General features: G+C 44.1%; 1 protein-coding gene and 1 pseudogene across 40 annotated transcripts in view; both read left to right on the top strand.

Annotated features, from left to right (window-relative positions):
• DOCK9 (dedicator of cytokinesis 9) overlaps positions 1–23,658 on the top strand; it is a 299,896-nt gene that overhangs the window by 130,159 nt on the left and 146,079 nt on the right. For all 40 annotated transcript variants that reach the window (XM_009192144.4, XM_003914024.5, XM_003914026.5 and 37 more), the window contains exon 2: positions 5,137–5,253. In XM_009192144.4, the coding sequence (XP_009190408.3) occupies positions 5,137–5,253 (117 nt within the window). The remainder of the gene's footprint in view (positions 1–5,136; positions 5,254–23,658) is intronic.
• On the top strand, positions 10,853–12,109 carry LOC108582957 (annotated as a pseudogene).

Below are 23,658 nucleotides of genomic sequence, written 5' to 3'. Positions count from 1 at the left end.
CCCCTGTTCAAGCATAGGTAACTGGTCCCTGCTCCTGGAGCTCCTGACTTGGCTCTGGGCTGGGGCCTCAGAATTTGCGTTTGTAACCAGTTCCCAGGCGATGCTGAATCACAGTTCCTGGGAGCCCACTTTCAGAACCACTGTTGTGGACTATTTGTGGACTGAAAGTACTACCGCCCTCTCCCTTTCTGATTTCACAGGAAGCCTGAGGAATGAATGTTCATAGATAAGGACTTGCGCCTCCACATGACGCGGAAAGCTGAAGGACTTGTGTATAGACCGAGTTAGAATTTTATACACTATAAAAGCAGCAGTCACCAGTGTGTATGCTCTGAATGTCGTGGGCTTGGGAGTCAGCCAGGCCCCACCATGCTTAGGGAGAAACAGCATCCTGAAATATTCACAGTTCAAACTGATGACTTCTCAGGGTTTCAAAACACGATGGTGCTGGTGGCTCCAGAGCAGCTCCACCAACAACCATGGTCAATTTGGGTAATTCTGGTTTTCTTTTGAAGATAGAAAATTAAGAACTTCTCCCTTGGAAGTCTGTCACCAGGGGAAGAATTGAACTTGAGCATGTTGTGATAGCTTTAAAACCAAGGCTGTGTGCCAGATCTGTGCCAAGCCTCGTTCTTACAAATAATAGCAGGAACCGGCAGTCTGGTAATTAGCCTACATCATTTTGCCGTTAGTGTGACGTTCTTGTCACTAATCATGTCGCAGGCCAATCAGTTCCTTACGCTTGTGGGCTGTCCCCGCCTCCATGCCCCACCAGCACCTGGAAAAGCTTAGCAGGGCTGAAGAACAGTGAACAGCTGCCACCAGTGAATCATAGTTTAAAAAGAGTTGAAAATAGGCGATTATCCTCTTAACCCACAATTTAGTGGATGCAGTGGTGTGACTTCCCACAGATCCACCTCCAAGTCTCCTAAGTCCCTTTCTTCTGCCATTTCTGTCTTTGGTTTCCTCCCCAGGGTGCCTCCATCCCTGCCTCTCTTTTCCTTTTCCTCCCCTGCATCTCCTTCTGTTCCCTTTGCCTCTCTCCCTCACCAGTTTCCATTCTCCAGCCTTTCTCCTCTGATGGTTTCTTTCTTTTCCCCATCAGAGGATACCTGTAGAAGGGAGGCATTGTGCCTGGTCTTTTTGCCTTGTTCTTAACTCAGGCAGCATGTGACCACTCCCATGCTAGGGAGTGAGTCATGTGTCCCGGAAGTGCTTCCAGCAGCTGCTAAAGACCTCTGCCCTATGAGGTCACTAGGAGTTCTTTCATTAAGTGACCTGAGTTAGGGTTTGTACAAGTTGAAAATTTTCGCAGTCCCTGATACATGTTAATCCTTCATGAGATTTCTCTTATTGTTCAGTCAGTACCATGAGTTTTCCTGGTCATGGTACTGCATGACCAGTCTTTAACAGAAATGTTGGCTTATAAACTCCCCTTCACACATTTACTATGGTTGAGTATTGCTAAGCACACATTGTTCAAAGGGTAGCCTAGTATAGGAGAAGAAAGAATTCTGTTTAACAGAAGACTGCGTCCTGTCCCAGTCCAGTTCTGCTGGGTACTTGGTGGGACACTTGTAGCAATTAGCTCAACTTGGGATCCTCAGTTTCCAGTCTCAGTTGTTGAGTGGTAATTGTGATCAGTGAAAACACCTTGAAAGTTACACTTTGTCACACAAAAGCAAGATAGTAGCCACAACGTTGCATCCTTTCATTAGATACCCCCAAGATACACCTTGGGGGGATACAGAAATTCATCTAATTAAAGTATTATTTGGTGCCCTAAATACATGAAACTGACCCATGAATATTTTTATTATCAAACATTTTAAGCAACCCAAGTTTATTCAGATAGGTGCGAAAAAATCATTAAATACGTTAAGAGTTGTAAACATGTATGTATCTTATATGTCCAGAGACAGGAAACACATCAGTAATTGAACATGGAAAATTAATATAAAGAATTACTAAATTGGTGAAAGGGGATTAACTCTGTTGGGGGTAAAGTTAACTCTAAATCAGGCTGTGCCCTTGGGCAAAATCTGGCTGCTGCCTGTTTTTATAAATAAAGTTTTATTGTAATACTGCCATGCCCATGTGTGTACTTATTGTCTGTGGCTGCTTTTGTGCTGCAATGGCAGAGTTTACCAGTTGTGACAGAAACTGTAAGGCTGGCAAAGTCCTTTACACAAAGAGTTTCGACTCCTGCTGTAAGGATACAAGAAGAGTAAATGCAGGAACAGAGATCCCCAAGGAAGGAACAGACTGGGAAGAGCCTGTCATCCTTACCCAAGGCAGAGATTCAGGCCTCGCTGGAGAGTGTGGTTGTGGCCCAGGGATGGTGGCTGGTGGCTAAGGTTGCTGAGGTGCTGTGGGCTGGAGCTGGTGGGCTGGGAGCCACCCACTGGGGGGAAGCTGCTGAAGCGGTGGCAGCAGGGCTCTTTAGATGGCTGCCCACATGGATGCCAGTCCAGCTTCTTGGAGGGCATGCCCTTTGTAGAAAGCCACCTGACTGCCCTGCTGTAGGAACAAAGTCAAACAAAACCCCAAACCTAACAGCATTGGCACCTGGGAACAGCCCATTCTCAGCAGTGTCCCTCCACGCCCCTCCCTGTCCAGGACTCACAATGCACCTCTGCCTTCCAACAGTCTGAAGAATCATGGGCCTTACCTGGGGGGAGTGGAGCCAAGGGCCCTGTGCAAAGGGGGCTGTACCCAGCTGAGGATTCAGCCCTGCCCAGCCTGTGCCTGTGCCTGTGCCTGTGCCTGGGCAGGCAGCTGGGGCTGTCACGAAAGAGTCCCCCTGGCCCGTGGTTATGGGGTAGCCACCATGTAAGCCAGGGATAACATGGTGTCTACCCAGTCTGCAGTGTTGGTCCATCTGACCTCTTTGTAATGGAATTTTAGAAAGTTATGTGCATATTTGGGTTTTATTAGGAATATGGTTACGGTTCCTAGGGAAAATGTTATTAATCACGACATCCATTCATTTTGCCAACAAGCATTTATTGACTGGTTACTCTGTGCAGTGTGACAAAAGAGTGAATCTTTTTTTTTTAATTAAAATAGTTTGAAAAATATTTTCTGGGCAATTCTTATTTAAAAATAATTTGTATAAAGTTTTTTTTGTCTTTTTTGAATGTAAAAACAGTTTACCATTACCAGCATTTTACTATATAGCTTTAATTTTTTGGGCTTTGCATAGTTTTAGTCTCTGTCCACATAACACGTATTTTACTTAATTATAATAATTGCAGACTCGTTTGGGCATTGCTTTTTTTCTTAGCATGTCAAAACATCTTTGTAGAGTCTCGTTAAATCAAGTAATTGGAGTTAAGTATGAGCATGTATCTGTATAACAGGCAAAGCAAGTTGACTGCTACTTCAGACAACTCCAGAATCTCAGCAGCTGAACACAGTAGGTGTTTCAGTTCTTGCTCCTGGGGCATTTCAGTGCCTGTTTGAGCAGGCGGTCTTCTGTAAGGGGATTCAGGACCCAGACTCTTTCCATCTTAGGCTCCATCCTTTCCTCAGGCCACCCAGTTCAGTGTTGGATCCTGTGTGCGTGGCTGCAGAGGGAAGGGGGAGGGGCCACATGGAAGCCTTTTGTGGGCCCAGATGAGGCAGTGGCCACATCTTTTCTACTCGAATACAATTGGTTAGAAGACAGTCACGTGGGCACACCAAACCATGAGGAGGCTGGGAAATGTGGTTCACCTGTATTGGAAAGGAGACAGGTTTTGGAAACAAATAGCAAGCCTCAGTCACAATTGCCAATTTAGATGCCACATACCAAATATCTTTAATATACTTCTTCTATACAAATTGTCGTTTTTAATACATGAAGCATTTATTGAGATTGTGTATATCAGGTGATTATAGTTTCAAAAATAATCTTCTAGTAACTGTTGATATAATGGACTTAGTTACTTTTTTTTTTTTGAGATGGAGTCTTACTCTGTCACCCAGGCTGGAGTGCAGTGGCGTGATCTCAGCTCACAGCAACCTCCGCCTCCCCAGTTCAAGCAATTCTTGTGCCTTGGCCTCCCTAGTAGCTGGAATTACAAGCATGTGCCACCACGCATGGCTAATTTTTATACTTTTTGTAGTGAAAGGGTTTCACCATGTTGGCCAGGCTGGTCTCTAACTCCTAACCTCAGGTGATCCACCCATCTCGGCCTCTCAAAGTGTTGGGATTACAGGCGTGAGACACTGCGCTTGCCCTGGACTTAGTTACTTCTGATAACATCTTCTATATGCCTATTTTAGCATTTGGCATACTATAATATAGTTAGTTGAATATGTATCTTTATCCCTGACCTAGCCCAGTCAATGCCTCATATGTGGAAAGTGAGCCATAAACAAGGTGGCAGTGACTGCGATAGATAAAGGGATTTTAACCAAGAGATCTAACTTTGGAAATAGCTAGGAAAGCCATATTCTCTTCTTCCCTACTTACTCGTTACTTCTTTCTCATGCTCAGTGCATGCTAGGGATGGACGTCCCCATCCCCTAGGATTCGCCCATAAGCCCCGGTTTAAGTAGTACCTGCCCCCCTGGCTCTGACCCAGCTGCTTGCCTGGTTTGGGCTCAGCTCATTATCTTTCTACCTTTGGGTATTACATATTAAGTATAGGTATCTGGGGATAGGGAGGGATATTTTGAGACTCAGAGAAGGGTGTCTTGGAGCCTTGTCTGAAATAATGAGTCCTGTGCATACGTTTAGGCCCTGGGCCAAGAAGGGATGGTATTGTGGCTGGAGCCATTCTGGGCATCTGACCTTGACTGCCAGGCCGTGGCTGGACACCTAATCAGGGCAGCTCTGGCAGACTCTAAGGCTTGGAAGGGGACATACCTAGTCAGGGATGACCTAAGAAATGATTGGAACCTCCACCAGAATGCAGAGCTTCCTTTGTGTTTAAATAACTGAACAAGCATCACTCTGTGTAGCAGGACACCATCCAGCATTTTTTTGTCCCTTTGGAAACAACTCTTATTTCTGTTTCTTTCTGATAGCAAAACTAGCATACTCTAATTGTAGAAAATACAAAACATAGAGTAGAGCATATTAAGTTCTTTATCTTAAGAAATGGCATTTGTTTATGAGAATGTCTTGCTTATCTTTTCACCTTCCAGGCAAAGCCAAAGCTAATTGAGCCACTCGACTATGAAAATGTCATCGTCCAGAAGAAGACTCAGATCCTGAACGACTGTTTACGGGAGATGCTGCTCTTCCCTTACGATGACTTTCAGGTAAGTAACGTTATGTTTCTATCCATAGAACCATGTGTTTGATGTTAACAAACAGTATTTTTCTATGTATTGATTTATTATTTGGTTAGTTAATGATGATTTTTTTTTTTTTAAGACACAGTCTTGCTCTGTCACCCAGGCTTGAGTGCAGTGGTGCCATCTCGGCTCACTGCAACCTCCGCCTCCTGAGTTCAAGCAATTCTCCTGCCTCAGCCTCTCAAGTAACTGGGATTACAGGCATGTGCCACCATGCCTGGCTAATTTTTGTATTTTTAGTAGAGACAGGGTTTTGCCATGGTGGCCAGGCTCGTCCCGAACTCCTGGCCTTAAGTCATCTATCTGCCTTGGCCTCTCAAAGTGCTGGGATTACAGGCACGAGCCACCGTGCCCGGCCTAACTATGATTTTTAAAAGATGAAAATAAGATGTTATTTAAGAAAGAAAAGTTATTGCCGGGCGCGGTGGCTCAAGCCTGTAATCCCAGCACTTTGGGAGGCCGAGACGGGCGGATCACGAGGTCAGGAGATCGAGACCATCCTGGCTAACACGGTGAAACCCCGTCTCTACTAAAAAATACAAAAAAAAAACTAGCCGGGCGAGGTGGTGGGCGCCTGTAGTCCCGGCTACTCGGGAGGCTGAGGCAGGAGAATGGCGGGAACCCGGGAGGCGGAGCTTGCAGTGAGCTGAGATCGGGCCACAGCACTCCAGCCTGGGTGACAGAGCGAGACTCCGTCTCAAAAAAAATAAATAAATAAAAAAAAAATAAAAAGAAAGAAAAGTTATTTTATATTCTTCCAAGCATCCTTCATGAGTTGATAATTTTTAATGGTATTAGTTTTGCATATTAATTATAAGTATGCAAAAATGTGTGTGTGTGTGTGTCTTGAATAAAAGTGCTATACTCTGTCCGGGCTGATTTAGTGGGCACAAGTGCCTTTGTGTCTTTTGAGACTTGTTTTGATTTAGATTTTTTGGCCAAGTACCTTAGAATCTTAATGATGGGCTTTGCTGGGGAGCAGTGGGAGATTTTGTCATGCATTTTTTTAGGATGGCACTTTGGGAGCCTGCCTTCAGAGGCCCTGCACTGTGTGTGGACTCCCAGCAAAGGGTTCAAGGTTAGCAAGGAATGTCCTGAAGTTTACCTCTCTAGTGTAATGTGGGTGCTATTCCTTGGAAGAAATGTGGAGGACTCAGCACAGCTCCTGCTGTGTGCTGCTCTTTCGGGCTATGGCCTGTGGTTGAGAGACTAACAAGAAGCTGCGAGGCTGCTGAGGAGTGAGAAGGACATTCTTCCTTCAGGAAGCCCAGTGGTGTTAAATGCCTTGCAGCGAGTCACCTTGGTCCATTTGGAGGTTCTGGTTACTTTCCTTACTCTCCCGGGACCTAATCCTGGCACTTCTTTCTTCTCTCCTTTGATGCTCTTAGTTGGATGCTTCTCTACCTGATGCTGTTACCATTTAAGCCCTGTCTGTTGTGAATCGAGCTGCCTTATATTGTTTTAAGCTTCACTGATTCTTTGTTGTTTGATTCCAAAAGTGTTATATCCATGTACAAAAAGATAAATGAGAGGGAAAATTGAAATAATTGACATGAAAAGCCTCCCCACACCTTCTTTCTAATCCCACCCCACAGAACATAACTTACTGTATACAGCTCTGTGCATACTTCATTGTCTTTAGAAACTTCCTTGTTAATAGCAATTGTTAAATTATGATCCTTGAAGTTTTTTTCCCCCACCAAATTTAAGAGACTCCAGCTTACAACAGAGGTGAGAATTTTCACAAATGTTCACTCTTTCTAACTTGTTAGGGATACATGGGCCCCAAAATGATTATTGTTTAGCTCTGTCCTGCAGAAAAGGAATGCCCATGGGAATGAAATTGACCATTCATGTGGTGTTGCTGCCAAAGTAACTGGTAAATGGGTTGAGGTCATGCCAAAAAATATCATGCTTTGCATACTTCATTACATGACTAAACTGCACAGGAACGGACAAATAAATGGGAATCTCTGAATGATGGCTTTTGCCTGTGATTTGGCAACAAATGAAAAGCAAAATCAAATGATTATAAATTATACTCCATGTTGACAAGATTTTCCTGTAGTGTTGTCTGAGGAAGCTAAAGGTTATCTCAAATTTCTCCGAACACGAAGTATGTGTTCTTCTTGGTATTAATTACAGTAACAACTTTTTTGAGTTTGCAACCTAGAATGAAAAATTCTCTGTATGACTGAGATAAAATTGCTTAAGAAACAAACCAAAGAAACAAGATACAGTTAGTTGAGTATCATCTTATCCCAAGGGAACAGGATACTTGAATGTTTAAGGAATTGCAGAATCAGACAGTTTAAACTTTTTTTTTTTTTTTTTTTTTTTTTGAGACGGAGTCTCGCTCTGCCGCCCAGGCTGGAGTGCAGTGGCCCGATCTCAGCTCACTGCAAGCTCCGCCTCCCGGGTTCACGCCATTCTCCTGCCTCAGCCTCCCGAGTAGTTGGGACTACAGGCGCCCGCCACCGCGCCCGGCTATTTTTTTGTATTTTTTTAGTAGAGACGGGGTTTCACCGTGTTAGCCAGGATGGTCTCGATCTCCTGACCTCGTGATCCACCCGTCTCGGCCTCCCAAAGTGCTGGGATTACAGGCTTGAGCCACCGCGCCCGGCGACAGTTTAAACTTTGAGAAAACTACTGTGTCCCCTTTGCTTTTAACTACTCTGGTGATACCAGATGCAAATACTCTAGGAAAGGCAAAGAACTCACTAGCATTTTGTGGGCTAAGGAGATGAGCAAATATTATTTTCTGTTTGGGGGGAAGTTTTCCTAGAGATTTAGGAGCTTAAATTTGAGCTTTGATTCTCATCACAGGAATTGTGATGGGCCCCAGTGAAGTTTGGGTACAATTATTTGTTTTCTTATAGACTCCCGCTTTCTCATCAGGTAAGGCCGTGTACTCTGTACTTTCTAGTTAAATTGTCTCAGTGGTGTTATTAACTGTCTAATTAGCTGGATGAGTGAAAGGTCTTCGCAGTGTCACAGATTCCTTCTCTCTCTGTTTTCTTAGGCAGAATAAGAGCAGAATTATTGTATTATTAGAGGCAGAGGGAACAAATTAGATCGGGAAAAGTGTTTTATTTCATATGGAAAAGTAATACCAAGTTGGTTAGGAAATGGCAGCAGCAAAACGCATGCAGAGGGGTGATTTACTGCACTTAAATAATTAAGCAATATAAGTTAACTATTAAAATAATAGAACTTGGTGTACATTTCTGCCAAATATATTTGAAATGACAATTTACTAAAATATAAGCATGGATAGTGGTGATGCTCGTGTACATTTTTCAAGTAGGCACATGTTGATCTTGAGCCTTTACTGGTCCGATTCTAAAGGCATCTACATATTCTGGGAAAATAAGTTGTGTCAAGAAAAGATTTGCAGGTTGCATGTAGTTGCCTGAGGATGACCGAAGAGCATTTGCTACAACAGCAGCAAAGAAGAGAGACATGAAGTAAACGTGAATTTTTAAAAATCAAAAGAATAGGCCAGGCGCAGTGGCTCACGCCTGTAATCCCAGCGCTTTGGGAGGCTGAGGCGGGCAGATCACGAGGTCAGGAGTTCGAGACCAGCCTGGCCAATATGGTGAAACCCCGTCTCTACTAAAAAATACAAAAATTAGCCGGGCATGGTGATGCATGCCTGTAATCCCAGCTGCTCAGGAGGCTGAGGCAGAAGAATCGCTTGAAACCGGGAGGCGGAGGTTGCAGTGAGCCAAGATCGCGTCACTGCACTCCAGCCTGGGTGACAAAGCGAGACTCCATCTCAAAACAAACAAACTAATGAAAAAAATCAAAATAATAGTTCCCAGCCATCAGGATATTGATGAAGTAGGCCAGGCACGGTGGCTCATGCCTGTAATCCCAGCACGTTGGGAGTCCGAGGCGGGTGGATCACCTGAGGTCAGGTGTTGGAGACCAGCCTGGCCAACATGGCAAAACCCTATCTCTACTAAAAATACAAAAATTAGCCAGGTGTGGTGGCGGGCGCCTATAATTCCAGCTACTTGGGAGGCTGAGGCAAGATAATCGCTTGAACCTGGGAGGTGGAGGTTGCAGTGAGCAAAGATCATGCCATTGCACTCCAGCCTGGGCGACAAGAGGAAAACTCCATCTCAAAAAAAAAAAAAAAAGAAAGGGAATATTAATGAAGTAAGGTATATGTGATCGCCATGGCCAGGGACAGGAACACCAAGGGGCCTGCAGCCGTCGCTAGCTGATGGCCCTTCTTTTTGCAGAATCAGATCCTGTTGCTTGGGGGATCTCTGCCATCTTTGCTTTGGCTTCATGGTTCTCCTTGCCAGCAGGATCTTCTCTTCTAGATCTTTCCTACACTTTAGAGACCACTTGAAATCCCATATTGTCTGAAGCTATTTAAGTCCACAGAAACTTTTTACCCTACTCTCTCAGTTCCTTTCCTACTGCCTGTCTGCACTGTGCACATAAACACTTGAGTATGTGGTCTTGGCCCTTCACAGCCTGCTTCTTAGGCTTCTTGCGTGCTGCAGGTGTCCCCCCCACCCCGTGCTGTGGTCCTGAGAAGGTCTGGCTTTGAGCCTCTGTCCTCCCACCCACCTGCCCACCTCCACATGCACAAAATGCCTTCCTTGCTAGGTGCTAGGGTTGAATACCCATTGCTTACCTTACTAATTAGTAAAATTTTTACAAGAATTAGGTTATTTTTCTTTGATTCATCAAGTAAATATTAATACTGTTTGGAACATGTGGCAGTCCCAGTGACTAGATTTGTAAAAGTGTTTGCAGGATCAATGATTCGGTTTGGCAGAAGTAGGTAATTTCTAAAATTAAAAAGTGCAGGTAAAACAGGGACTGGAGAGTATTTTTTTTCCAGTGATTAATAAACCTTTATTTTTCTTATTGTTTTGTCATCTTACCCAGTTTATTTGGCGTAAATCTGAGAACTTACTTTTTCCATGAGCAAAGTTAGAGGTAAACTTTAACAAGCAGTTAGACAGAGGTAATGGTTTTTAGATTGAAAGGCTTTAGGTCAAGCTGTATAAGTTGACTTGTCGCTTAAGACATGATGAGCCTCTGTTTAACTGTTTAAGTCAAGCCCAGGACGCCTGCCTTTTCCATCAAAGACATGGGATTTGGGTGGCAGCTGACTATTGATTTCCAGTGACGATTCTCCTTCAAGTGGAAGTTTTTTTACCTGATGGTCCTGTTGGTGGGGACATTGTTAACCCTGCGATTAACCCACTGAATCTTCATCTGACTTTTAAGCTCCTCGTATCCTGACTTGTTACACAGCTTACTAATGCTTATGCAACTATGTAAAGTGATAGAATATGAGAAAAGTAGTGATTAGTAAGAATGTTGGAAGAAATTTATGCTACCATTCATATTTCATAAAAATTAGACTTTGGTGTTTAGTGGATAGAGCTTGTATGGAAGGATAAAAAGAGCATGTTGGGCTGGGTTCGTTGGCTGTAACGTGCCTGTAACCGCAGCACTTTGGGTGACCAAGGTGGGAGGATTGCTTGAGCCTAGGAGTTCAAGACCACCCTGGACAGCACAGCAAGACCTCGTCTCTACGAAAAATAAATTAAAAAAATATTAGATACTGGAAAGATGGCAGAGCAAGAGCAAAGAAAAATCCCTTTGGTTCCAGAAAATCTGAAAAAGAGGAAGGCTTATCAAGCCCTGAAAACCACTCAGGTAAAGCAGGCACTTTTAGCAAAGAAGGAGCAGAAGAAAGGAAAAGGTTCATGTTTAAGTGACTGGAATCATTCCTACATGATTCCCAGCGGCAGAAATGCAACAAGGTGCATCTCGGACAACTAGAAGTGAAACCTCATGCCTTGGAATTGCCAGATAAACATTCCTTGGCCTTTGTCTTATGCATCTAAAGAATTCATGGTGTGACTTTACTGGTGCAGAGAACCATGACAAGACTTTGCCTGAAGAAAATTTTCAGTGGTATCTTTGTAAAAGTCATCCCCCCAGAGCCTAAAAATGCTGCTTATAGTAGAACCTTATGTGACCTGGGGATTTCCAATCTGAAGTCTGTCCAAGAACTCATTTTGAAACATGGACAAGCCAAGGTCGAGAATGAGACCATCCCTCTGACAGACAACACAGTGATTGAGGAGCACCTGGGGGAGTTCGGTGTCATTTGCCTGGGAGACCTCACTCATGAAATTGCCTTCCCAGGGAAGTGTTTCCAGGAGATCTCATGGGTCTTGTGCCCTTCCCACTTCTCGGTGGCCCATCATGCTACCAAGAATAGAGTGGGCTTCCTCAAGGAGATGGGCTCACCTCGTTATTGGGGTGAACACATCAATCAGCTCATCCGCCAGCTGAACCCGATCCAGAATATCTGAAAGCACAGTGTAGTGGAAGCACGTGTTTTGGGTTTTTTTGGAATTATTACCAAGTATCTTCAGAAAAGATTATTTCCTGCTTAATCTTCAAAAACCGGAAAGGAAGGGTCAAAGAAAAGACAGTCGCTTATGTTCGTGGCAGGCACCTCTCATCACAGTCCAGTTCCAAGGAAAAATTCCAGCGTTTCTGACATTGGCTGCTGCCTCATCTGAAATCAGCATTTGCCATGGAGGAATAGAGGAGGGAGTTCTGCTTAGTTGTATCTTCTGTCTTGGGGTTTAATATTGTGAATGAGTAACTCAAGCTTATGTACAAGGCTCCCTAAGACTCCTGTAACAGTGGACCAAGCCCAGGGGCATAATTGAGTCTGGAGGTTCCTGGAGCCTTGTTTTGAAGACTTCAAATACATAGGAAGGAAGGCACAAAAATAAATACTGAGTTGTCTGTGGAAAAAAAAAAAAAATAGCTGGGCATGGTGACGCACACCTGTGGTCCCAGCTACTCGGGAGGCTGAGGTGGGAGGATCACTTGAGCCTAACAGTTGAGGCTGCAGTGAGCCATGATTGTGCTTCTGTGGTCTGGCCTGGGTGACAGAGTGAGACCCTGTCTCAAAAGCACGTTGTATCCCACTTCTGGATATATGCCCCGAAGACTTGGAAGCAGGGACTCAAAGAGAGATTTGTTCACCCCTATTGAGATCAGCATTATTTACAGTAGCCGAGAGGGGGAAGCAACCCAAGTGTCCGTCAAGGGATAAATGGAGAAACAAAATGTGGGATTTACATCCAATGGAATATTATTCAGCCTGAAAAGGGAAGCAACTCCTGTCCCATGTTACAATATGGATGGACCCTGAGGGTGTTATGCTCAGTGGATAAGCCAGTCACAGAAGGACAAATACTGTTCAATTCCACATACGTAAGGTCCCTAAAGAATCAGATTCATCAGAGGCAGAAAGTAGAATGGTGGTTACTAGGGACGGAGGTGGGGAGCAATGGGGAGTTATTGTTCAATGAGAACAGAGACACAGTTGGAAACATGAAAAGAATTTTGGAGATGGATGGTGGTGATGGTTGAAAAATGAGAATGCACTTAATGCCACTGAACTGTACACTTAAAAATGGTTAAGATGGTATATTTTATGTTTTATGTATTTAAAAATAACGATTTTTTTAAAAGCATAGGATTTCATTATAGGATTTCTGTGCTATATTTATGGGTGGGAAACTGTTGTCATCCTTAGAACTGTTTGCAAAATCAGGTCAAGGAGTGAGTCCTTAGGTGCTTTTCCCACTGATACTCATGGTGTATAAATGTCTTAGCAAGAGAACTGAAAAGAAGGATAGGAGTGCAGACCAAAGATTATTCATAATTGACAATCCTAGAAATTTTACTTTTTGGAAATGTTTGAATACAGGAGAATCCTAGAATGTTCTCAGCATTGTATAGAAAAATGTGCTTGCTCCATTTCCCTTTCAATAACATCCTGAGTTTTATTTTTCCTCTGGTTCTTTTCCTCTTCTACTTACATGAGACTGATAATGATCTACAAATCACTGAAATGGAGAGGAAGCCGTGCCTGCTGCTTACAAAGGCCTGGAAGTCCCTGATCTCATTTCCCATCTGTCCTTTTGAAAAGAAAAAAACTTATTTTCACGATGTTTTGTCCTCACTTTTTTATTATATACAGCCAAAAGAAAAAAAAAAAACCTCAATACTTTGTTTTTGGCTTTTTATTGAAAAGTGTTCTTTCATAAATTCCTTGAAATTTTTATCAGTTTGAATTCAGTGGCCAATAGTGTAACTTTCTGTGAGCATTGTGGTTTCTGGGATATTAGTTCATGTCTAGGCTTAGACCTAACTGAAAAATCTGGATAAATTATGTTTCTGGGCCAGGCGCGGTGGCTCACGCCTGTAATCCCAGCACTTTGGGAGGCTGAGGCAGGCAGATTACCTGAGGTCAGGAGTTCGAGACCAGCCTGGCCAAGATGGTGAAACCCCATCTCTACCAAAAATACAAAAATTAGCCGGGCATGATGGCGGGTGCCGGTAATGCCAGCTACTCGGGAGGCTGAGGCAGGAGAATCGCTTGAACTCAGGAGGCGGAGGTTACAGTGAGCCAAGATTGCGCCACTGCACTCCAGCCTAGGCAATGAGAGCGAAAGTCCGTCTCAAAAAAAAAAAAAATTCTGAATAGACACTTCTAAACCTTCAGGAGATGAGAATTTTAATTCTAGTTCAAGTAATGCCTTTTACAGGAAATAGTGATCGCTGTTTTTTTGTTGTTGTTGTTGTTTTGTGTTTTTTTTTTGTTTTTTTAAATTATCATCACATAGTCCTTAAAAAGAAAAGCTTACTTTTCAGGTAGCACTGGTCAGCTGAGCTTAAGGGTATATTTATTTAACTTATGTTTATTCTTAAACAACTTGTGAAAGGACTCAGCTTTGTGAGGTACTTGGAACCATGAAGATAAGCTAGGATCCTTGCTTTTAAAATGCTCATAACTTAGGAGAGGAGATAAAGGTGTGTCTTAATATTAATAAGCAAGGGACTAGGACCCGTGTCATGACATAAATCTAGTCCCATGGGAATCTATTGTGGAAGTATTGTTTGAGAGCTTAGTGGAACACCCAGGTGCTAGGAGCTCTTGAAGTGGCTGGAAACGTGGAAGTCCAGTGCTGAGAGAAGTTGTGTTTAAAAAGGAAGATCTGCATTCATCCACAGAAAAGTGAGACAGGCAAGAAAGGGGCTGAGAGCATGACGGACTGAAGCCTGGGCTAGTGCCTTCATTTAGGAAAAAGCAGGGGAAGCAGAGACAGAAGTTAGGATAAGAACCAGGAAATGGAGGAGAAGAGTTGGAAGAAGGCAGGCAGAGTGGGCAGACAGTCTCTCCACGGCTAGGGAGGTCCCGAGAAAGGGCGGTGGAGTTGGTGACCGGGCAGGGGTAAAGAAGTGAGTGGGGAGACACAGGTTAGAGTAAGCTGGAAACAGAAAAAGGAATCAGAGTGACTCAGAGCAGTGACAAGGTCTGCAGGAGGTTTTACCAGGATTGGGAAAGCAAGAGTCAGCTGAGAAGGGTGAAAGCTAGGCATGGAGAAGAGATGGAAGATACAGGATAATGTGGTCTGAGTTTTGAAGCAGGGCTCTTCATGGGGTCTCAGGGGAGGGAATTAAGGGTTTTTTAGGGGAAGAGTTGAGGAAGGAGAGATACTGCCAGCTCCAAATAGAAGGAGAGGATTGTGTATTGAAAAGTGTAGTGGCAGATGGTGCTGAGGGAGCTAATGTCAAGCTGGCCTGGGGCAGGGGGAGCTTGGGCGAGTAAGGGTTTGGAAAGCAGACCATGAGGAGTGGCAGGGGGAGCAGCAAGTGTCATCAGCTTGTTCTCCCCCTGCTGGAACCATCACCACAGCCTTTGTCTGTCCCTCTTAGCTGGATTAATGCGAGAGACTTCTCTCAAGTCTTCTGGGTTCTCTCCTTGCCCTCTTCCAGTGGGTCCTAACAGTGTAGCTAGAGAGGTTGTTTAAAAAGTGAGTCAGAGGATATCATTCCTGTGTTCAGAATCCCCCAGCAAAGGCCTTACAGTGGCCCAAGGGTCCCTGTGACCTTGTTTCCCATTTACTCCCAGGCCTTCTCCCAGCTCGCCTCTCCCACCACCCACTGTCTGTCTGCAGCCACACTGGCCTCCTTGGGCTCCTGTCTCCCTCCCGAGGCAGGCTTCTGGCTTGGGACCTATCCTCTCCCTGCAAATTCTTTACCTGGCTATCTCTTGCCCCCTGCAAACCTTTTTCCAAATCTAACCTTTGCAGTGAGGCTATTGCTGACTGCTACACCTCCACCCTGCTTTGGCCTTGCTGGTCCTCTCTACCTTGCTCTGATTTCTTTTTTCTCTCCCTGTCTCTTATGAACTTCTCACACTGGTATATGTTCTTGTTTCTTACGTAGACTTCAGGAGGCAGGGATCTTAGTTTTTAAGCATGTGGAACAAGTGGTAGATATTCAATAAATATTTGTAGAATTAAACAAATGAATTATCAACCAAGAGGGGGGTCTTTCCACTGAAGATTTCAATGAAAACCATTAGCCTTGTTGGAAACATCAGACACCTGGGAATAGAGAAGAGAAAGGATGGATGGCCGTGATGGTGGCAGGATGTGGGTGACAGTGAGTGACCCAAGGTCCTAAAATGACCTCCCAGGGAGTCGACGCTGGAGAGTCTTTGGAGGTGGACCCTGGACTGGGAAAAGAAGATACCAGAGGGCCCAGAGGATGAAGGAGCAAAAATACTTAGTGTGGGGTAGTTGGAGGGGTACCAGGGCACACTCAGGGAAGGGACGTGTCAGTGTCTGAGAGCTCATGAGAGGAGGGTGTGGTGATAACATGGACCATGGCTGAGACTTTAGACAGCTCTTGAGTGAGGAGAATCACTATGTAACAAAGCATTAAATCATTTGGAAGAAATCCAGAAAATCATAGATGTGCATTCAGCCCAACTACACATCAATTCAGGCCTACTAAACATCAATCAGATGTAAAATCTAATTGAAGTAAGAAGTTAAGGGTAGAGCTCTTCAAGTGGCTATTTTGAGCATTTAAGCTTGAGCTGGATTCCCAGGTCCCTGGAAGATGTATGTTACAAGCTTTCTCATTAGAAATATTGCAGGAAAAGGAAGTGATTTACGAACATTTAGAATCATTGTTTCCTTGACTGATTCATTTGTTCTTTAATTTGTTTAAAACCATCTTGCTTAGCTCACCAAACTTCAAGAATATCAGCATTCGACTGTGCAAATTCAGTGTTATTTTCCTAAACTGAAGGAAGTGTTAAGGATGAAAATTGCTTCTGAAAAACAGCTTCTATGCTAGAGTCCGTATCAGCAACCACAGAAGCATATTGGGGAAGCACAATTAACTTTGTATTTGTACCAGCCTTTCTAAATGAAGGTGGAGGTCTGATAGGGTAGGAGGATGATCTGGCCATGACCCCGCCATCCTTGAGTGAGGTTCAGCTGATTGGCACCTCACAGGGTTCTCCCGTCTTCCTCACCACTCCAAGGGTATCCCTCTGCAGCCCCATGCGCTGTTACAGGCAGGGGAGGGTGTGTGGGCGGCTGTGTCCCCATGTGCCCTGGCATAGGACCGTAGGGGACGTGATTGAACATGTTACGCAGGAGCAGGGCACGCACACGGAACACAGTGTAGCGGTGCCCTCAGGAGCCAGAGAACTCAGCGGAACCGTGATGCCTCCTGCTGAAACAATTAGGGTACAAGATCAGTGTGTTGATTTTTATGTTTACAAAGTATTTTATCATTTTCTTTATTTTTTTTCCTCAGCCTGCTGAGGGTAGTAGCTTTTTTTTTTTTTTTCCTCCATATAGTGGACACTGTGACATGATTTTTGTTCCATGTTGTGGTCAGGAAAACCTAGGATCAAGTAAGGAGTTGACATTAACTACATATGTAACTACATGAAAGCACACACGTATGAAATACCACCGGTATACATCAAGTGAATGTAAGATGTTATTCTCTTATCCTGAATGAAGGATATTGATGAACCCATTAGTCCATCATTGTATGTTTGTGTTCCTCATGAGAGGTCACATTCTTCTTTTCTTTTTAAAATGACATTTAGCTGACATTTTAAATATGTCAGAGAGAATGGTGAAATTCTACAATTGGTGGAACTGGATAAATGCAGACCATATTTGTAAACCAATGAGGGATAGAAGGACAATTTTATCCATGTGATTAGTGTATATGTCTTAGGATATTAAAGAAGATCAACAGGCATGGATAGAGGAAGATTTGAACTAAGGATGATATCTTCCATCGGGGTAGCCTAATCAGATGGAAATGTATGAAGTATACACTGTGTCTCCAGCATTCATTGCTATCCCTCTTTATTATGATTATTTGTAACTATGAAACTGCTTATTTTTCCCCTAAATAGAAAATAAAGCCTCCATGAGAATAGAAAGCCATAATTTTTTTTAAAATTGTAAACCATAGTTTTTTGAAAATTCATGTTTACATTAGCCAACATTCCTACAACAGTATTTTATCCATAGTAGGCACTTAAGGGGTATTACACAAATGGATGGATATGAGAACTTGGCACCAGTGGCCTTTGAGGTCATTAGAGCGTATCTCAAGGTGGCAAATCATGGGAGCAGAAGAAAAGGAGCCACAGTATGTTTGCATGCAAAAACACACACACACAAACCAAGAGTCTTTAAAGGAAATGGAAATCCAGGTTTTGGCCTCAGAATTCCTAGATGTCATTTAACACATTACCAGGCACAAAATTCTCTATGGCTTCTAAAACAAAAACAAGTCCTGCTATGTCTGTATCTCTGCCTTTTTCTACCAGGGTTGCCTGGAAGAACCTAGATAATATTGAGTGTGTCCCACATGGGTTTGAGCAACACTCTCGAGTGTGTGCACGAGATCCAAAGAGGACAGATTCAGTGAGTTCATCGAAGTCCCCTGATGTCAGAAGTCCTAGAGTCAGAGTGCCTTCCCCATCTGCTTAGCATTATATCTACAAAGCTGACTCTGCGCTGTGTTTGAAGTAAGACTCTGGATGACAGTCCAGGAGCTGAAATGCTGCTCTGATAGGAGCAGCGTAGCGCTGGTCAACTCAGAGGGATTTGAGTGAAATTATACTCCATGCATAAGTGAAACCTTACATAGAGATGATGGGTGGCACATTAGGGAGTATGTCTTCCTAAGACAAGTCCTGAAGGAAAGTTCATTGGTGTGTCAAGATGTGTAAATACAGTCATGCACTGCATAATGACCTTTCAGTCAACAATGGTGGTCCCATCAAATTATAATGCTGTATTTTACCATACCTTTTCTGTGTTTAGATATGTTTAGGTACACACATACTTCCATTGTGTTACGTCTCCCTGCAGTAGTCAGCACAGTCCTATGCTGTACAGGTTTGTGGCCTAGGAGTAATAGGCTACACCCTGTAGCCTACGTGCGTGGTAGGCTATACCATCTAGGTTTGTGAGTACACTTTATCACGTCTGCACAAGGAGAAAGTCACCTAATGATGCATTTCTCAGAATGTATCTCCAGAGTTATGCAACACATAACTGTGATGGACATGTTTTAACTTGAAGCTTATCCACCGTGCTAGATGTCCACACAAAATTATGGTCCTTTTAGCAACTAAAATAGAATTCTAAAGAAAGACAACCGGCCGGGCGCGGTGGCTCACGCCTATAATCCCAGCACTTTGGGAGGCCGAGGCAGGTGGATCATGAGGTCAGGAGATCAAGACCATACTGGCTAACATGATGAAACCCCGTCTCTACTAAAAATACAAAAAGTTAGCTGGGCGTGGTGGCGGGCACCTACCCGAGTAGCAGCTACTCGGGAGGCTGAGGCAGGAGAATGGCGTGAGCCTGGTAGGCGGAGCTTGCAGTGAGCTGAGATCACGCCACTGCACTCCAGCCTGGGTGACAGAGCGAGACTGTCTCAAAAAAAAAAAAAAAAAAAAAAAAAAGACAACCAGAGACACATGCAGACAACTGGAAAACAAAAGAAAGTACACTTACTTACACCTACCTCAAGGTTGAGTGGAATGCGTATGAAAGAGTTGGTAGGTGCTCTAGACGCTAGAGGTAGTGACGGGACCCAAGATGTAGTCATATGTCCACAGGGGTTTTCACTCAGGTCTGTCTCTTATTACTCTGATCCTTTCATAAGTTATAAACCTTCCTAAAACTCAGTTTTCTTAATCTGTAATTCAGTGATGACATTTCCCCTAAAATTTGGTCCTCACAGATGTTTGAGAATCCAAAGAGATACCACCATCCAGGAGACCTCTGCATGCCCTTGCTGCTGCCCTTCCATTGGTGGGGAGACGCTGGGTTACCAGGGAGCTTATTACAACCTCTATTCTCTCCTCTAGGGAATGTCATTTTATTTTTGAGGGTGGCTGTTTTTAGTTGCCACCCTCAACTTTAGTTGTTCAGCAGGCTGAATCCCTTACTAAACGGGAAGCCAGACATGCCACTTGGGCCCCGAATGACCACAAGGCTACTCCTGGTTTTCTGGGTAACTCTCCTGTCCTCAGCTGTGCAGTAGTACTTAGGAAGTGATTTTAAAATTGCTTCTTTGTAAGACCAAAAAAAATATGATTCTTTACAAAAATGCACTCAATTGATAACTAGTTATTAAGGCTCCTGAGCATTTATGTTACTTAGTTTACTGCATTTTAATAAACAATCGTGTGTGCACTTCCATTTGAGGGATTTGAGAAGGTAGCAGAATGAAATTCATATGACCCTCAAAGGTCTACTGAAATCTGACTTTTTAGGAAGCAGTACATTATTTGGTGAAAGGAACTATCTGAAGTCTCGCATGTTGTTGAGACGCTGTTTCATTTGGAACCTCATGTGATCTCACAACTAAATTGTGCAGTCCCTCTTTTGAAGTCCCAACTTCACATTTACTCAGCAACATTCATCTTGTGTCAGGTGTTCTGCTGGGTATTGGAGAATTAAAGATGAATAACATGGTCAGATTCTCAAGTCTGGCAGGAGACACAGAAGTATCTTTGAGTAATCTCAGCAGAATGGTATGTGTGCCTGAGACCAGTCTGAGCAACTTGGTGCCAGTCAGAGGGGCCTGGTGCATTAGGGAATCAGAAGTAGTCCATGTTGCTGGATGGTTGGAGAAGGGCAGAAGAATCCAGCAAAATTAGTACGGTTGGTCACAAAAGGTCTTAGGTCATGCTGAGGAGTTTGGATTTTATTCTGGTAGCAATGAGGCGTCATTGAAAGAATTTCAGCGGCGGCATGATGCTGTCAGATGAGAGATTTAGAAAGACAAATGGCAGCTGTGCAGAGAATAGATAAGAGAGGTGATAGAGGGAAGATGGGCCTACTGGTTAGGGTGCTGCACTGTGGTTTGTGCATTTTTGTACTTTGTACTCTGTACTTTGACATCAGGCAGAGTGAAGGGTGGCTCTGTTGAAGGACCAGAGAAAGAAATGGGGGACCATGCAGGTGCCCGTGAAGAGGAGCAGTTAGAGAGGCAGAGAAGGCCCCCCACCTCGAGACCACCAAAAAGATGGATTATAGAATCTGTGTTAGGACAGCTTAGGCTCAAATAGTCCTTGAGAAATGTATAATTCTCTGCTTGTATCAAGACTCAGCCCAGCCTCTGCGGTGAGTCACGCCTGTAATCTTAGCACTTTAGGGGGCCAAGGTGGGACAACTGCTTGAGCCTAGGAGGTCAAGGCTGCAGTGAGCCATGATCAGACCACTGCACTCCAGCCTGGGCAACAGAGCGAGACCCTACGTCTCAAAAAGCAACAAAAAAACCCTCAGCCCTTGTAATGTTTTAAATGTGTTCCTTGGGAATTGGCTTTCATTAAATCCCTTCCAGAAACCTAAATGGAATTCCTTCTTCAGCCTCTCTGTCCTATGCTTTGCTCATTTTCTTAATTATTAGCAAATTAAACATGGAGGGTCTTTAGGCAATGGTTCCCTGAAAATGGAATTTGTGTGACGTTATCTATTAACATCGTGGGTTAACTGCCAAGACATGAACCGTGAGGTAAAATGTGGGAACGCCCTGTGTAAATTTTAATTTCCAGTCTAGCTTGGTACTGAATCCTCTCAAAAAGCAAGTCATATGCTCTGAAACAAATGCATCTGCCAGATACTTGGAAAGGTTTCATCACCTCTGCGCTCAGCAAGTTTCAGCGATGTTCGCAGAGTTGTTGAATAGTAATGTTTGATACTGCACTCGATACAGAATATTTAATGTACAGATCAGTGCAACCATGTGGGGTTTCCAGCAGATCCCAAAGGGACATAATTCTGCAGAGACGTGAGGCACCATGCAGTTTGGCTGAGGCCTAGAGACAAAAGGAAGGAGCTCTTGTGAGCCATCTAAGAGGGAGTAGCTTGCAGAGATAACTTTAGAACATGGATGTGGATGCTATCCATTTGGCCCAGCTGAGAACAATAAAAATTGAACCCAGGGTTAACTCAGTGAGGGAGATAGGCCAGGCCCAGGGAATGCTCCTGAAGAGCTCAGTCTTGGCTTGGACCTCCTGGGCTTTGCTTTTTGGCTGCATCCAGGTCCCCCCATCTCCTGAGCCCTGCCCCCGCCCCAGGCCCACCCTAAGAGCTGCCCTTCCTTCAACAGATTCAAGTACTGTTTCTCTGACAAATGCATGAAGTCCTCAGGTGTTTGAAGGGATAGTTCTAAGTAAATGAAAACAAGCACCAAAATAAGCACGAGCACGGATGCTTTACATGAGATTACAAAGAGGAGAGAGGATTGATGGCTCCACAGTTAAGCCTAAGGGTAGACTGGAATTGATGAGATCCGAGGCCTGCTGAGCTTCTGTAACAGGTGGTCACTGTGGACCCCGGGCTTCCTTCTCTAGGATTTTAGGTCATCCTCGGTCCTCAGAGAATAGACCGTCTTAGAGGCAGGACCCCAGGTACCCTGAAATGCCCCTCCAGCTCCCTAGGTTTGCAGTCCTGCTCTCACTGACAGTTCACTCCTAAAGAGAAGCATCTTCCCCTCTCCTGACTCAGTGTCTCAGTTGGAGTGCGGTGGTCTCCCCTTTCTTCAGGTTGGTTCTCGAGAACTACCTGGGAGGCTGCTGGGTACTCCCCATCTCTTCCTGCCTCAGAGCTTGTGCTCTCCTTTTGGACTGTCCCTGATGTTTGTTTCTCTGTTGAGGGAGGAAACTCCCAGCTCTCTGCTCCTTTGAACAGCAGAGATGTGGAGACACTCTGTCACCGGTTCCAGCAGCTGGCTCAGGTTACAGCCCACCCGCCTCTCTGGGAGATTGTCTTTAGCTCATTGTATGGTCCCAGGGCAAGGGTGGGCCTATTGTTGGTCTTTTAATTAAAATTTTATAAAATATGATGTTTTAAATATCCCATGGATTTTGTATACTTCCCACCAGGAATTAAGAGGGCTATTTTGTTATAGTTTAAGCCCATTGTAAAGTAATTAATAAAAAATCCAGTGCCATGAGTTGAGAAGGTTAGAAAAATAAGATAAATCTTTGTTAATACTCACTCTTATATTTATTTAAATCTACGTAGTGAATCTTCCCTCCTTTTTACCCAACAATTCTTTCCATAAAGAAAAATAATTAAGGTAATGCAACTGTGATTCAAAGCAAATATGGTATTCATCTTTTTTCTTTTTTCTGGATGCCTTTTATGTTTTAGTTTCTTACAAAGCAATTTCCAGCACTCAGATAAACCATTTGAGAGGAACAGACTTAGAATTCCATACTCATAGAACTGTGGGATTTTTAAACCACAAAGGAAACCTAGAGATCCTAGAAGAGTGTTCTGTTGATGTGGAAAGTTCAAATATCCCCCAAGACTGCACAGCTAATTAGAGGCAGAGCTGGGGTAAGGACTCAGGTTTCCTGGCTCTCAACTCAAATCTCTTTCCAATATCATTTCTCAAATTCTAACATCGGAAGTTGACTGAAACGATTCACTTCACATTTCTTGTGGTTTGAAACATGAGCTTCTCAGAATCTCCAGCTTCAGTGGGGCCAGGGTAACGTGTTGGCTGCCACCGATGGAGGCCAGACAGAGCCCCAGCCTGGTTGGGGTCAGGAACGTAGTTAGGAGAGAGAGATTCCACATTTAAGCTGCAGAGACAGCAGTGAGTGATGATAGAAGCAAGAAACGCCAGAGGCCCCAGGGGTCGGCCCAGGTGAGGAAACAGGTACCTCCACTCGCTCCCTTTAGGTGGGCCTGCCCTGCTGCCCAGGGCTAAGTGGCTTCCCACAGTGGCTCAGAAACATCACAGTAACCCCAGTGTTTGGAGGGGATCATTTCAACTAAGAGGAAAAAACTTTTTTTTTTTTTTTGAGACGCTCTGTCGCCCAGGGTGGAGTGCAGTGACCGGATCTCCGCTCACTGCAAGCTCCGCCTCCCGGGTTCACGCCATTTTCCTGCCTCAGCCTCCCGAGTAGCTGGGACTACAGGTGCCCGTCACCTCGCC

The sequence above is a fragment of the Papio anubis genome, chromosome 15 (assembly GCF_008728515.1).
Source record: "Papio anubis isolate 15944 chromosome 15, Panubis1.0, whole genome shotgun sequence".
Taxonomy (NCBI): Eukaryota; Metazoa; Chordata; class Mammalia; order Primates; family Cercopithecidae; genus Papio; species Papio anubis.
The sequence above is the reverse complement of the archived record's forward strand: the minus strand, read 5'-3'. Positions and strand labels throughout refer to the sequence as shown.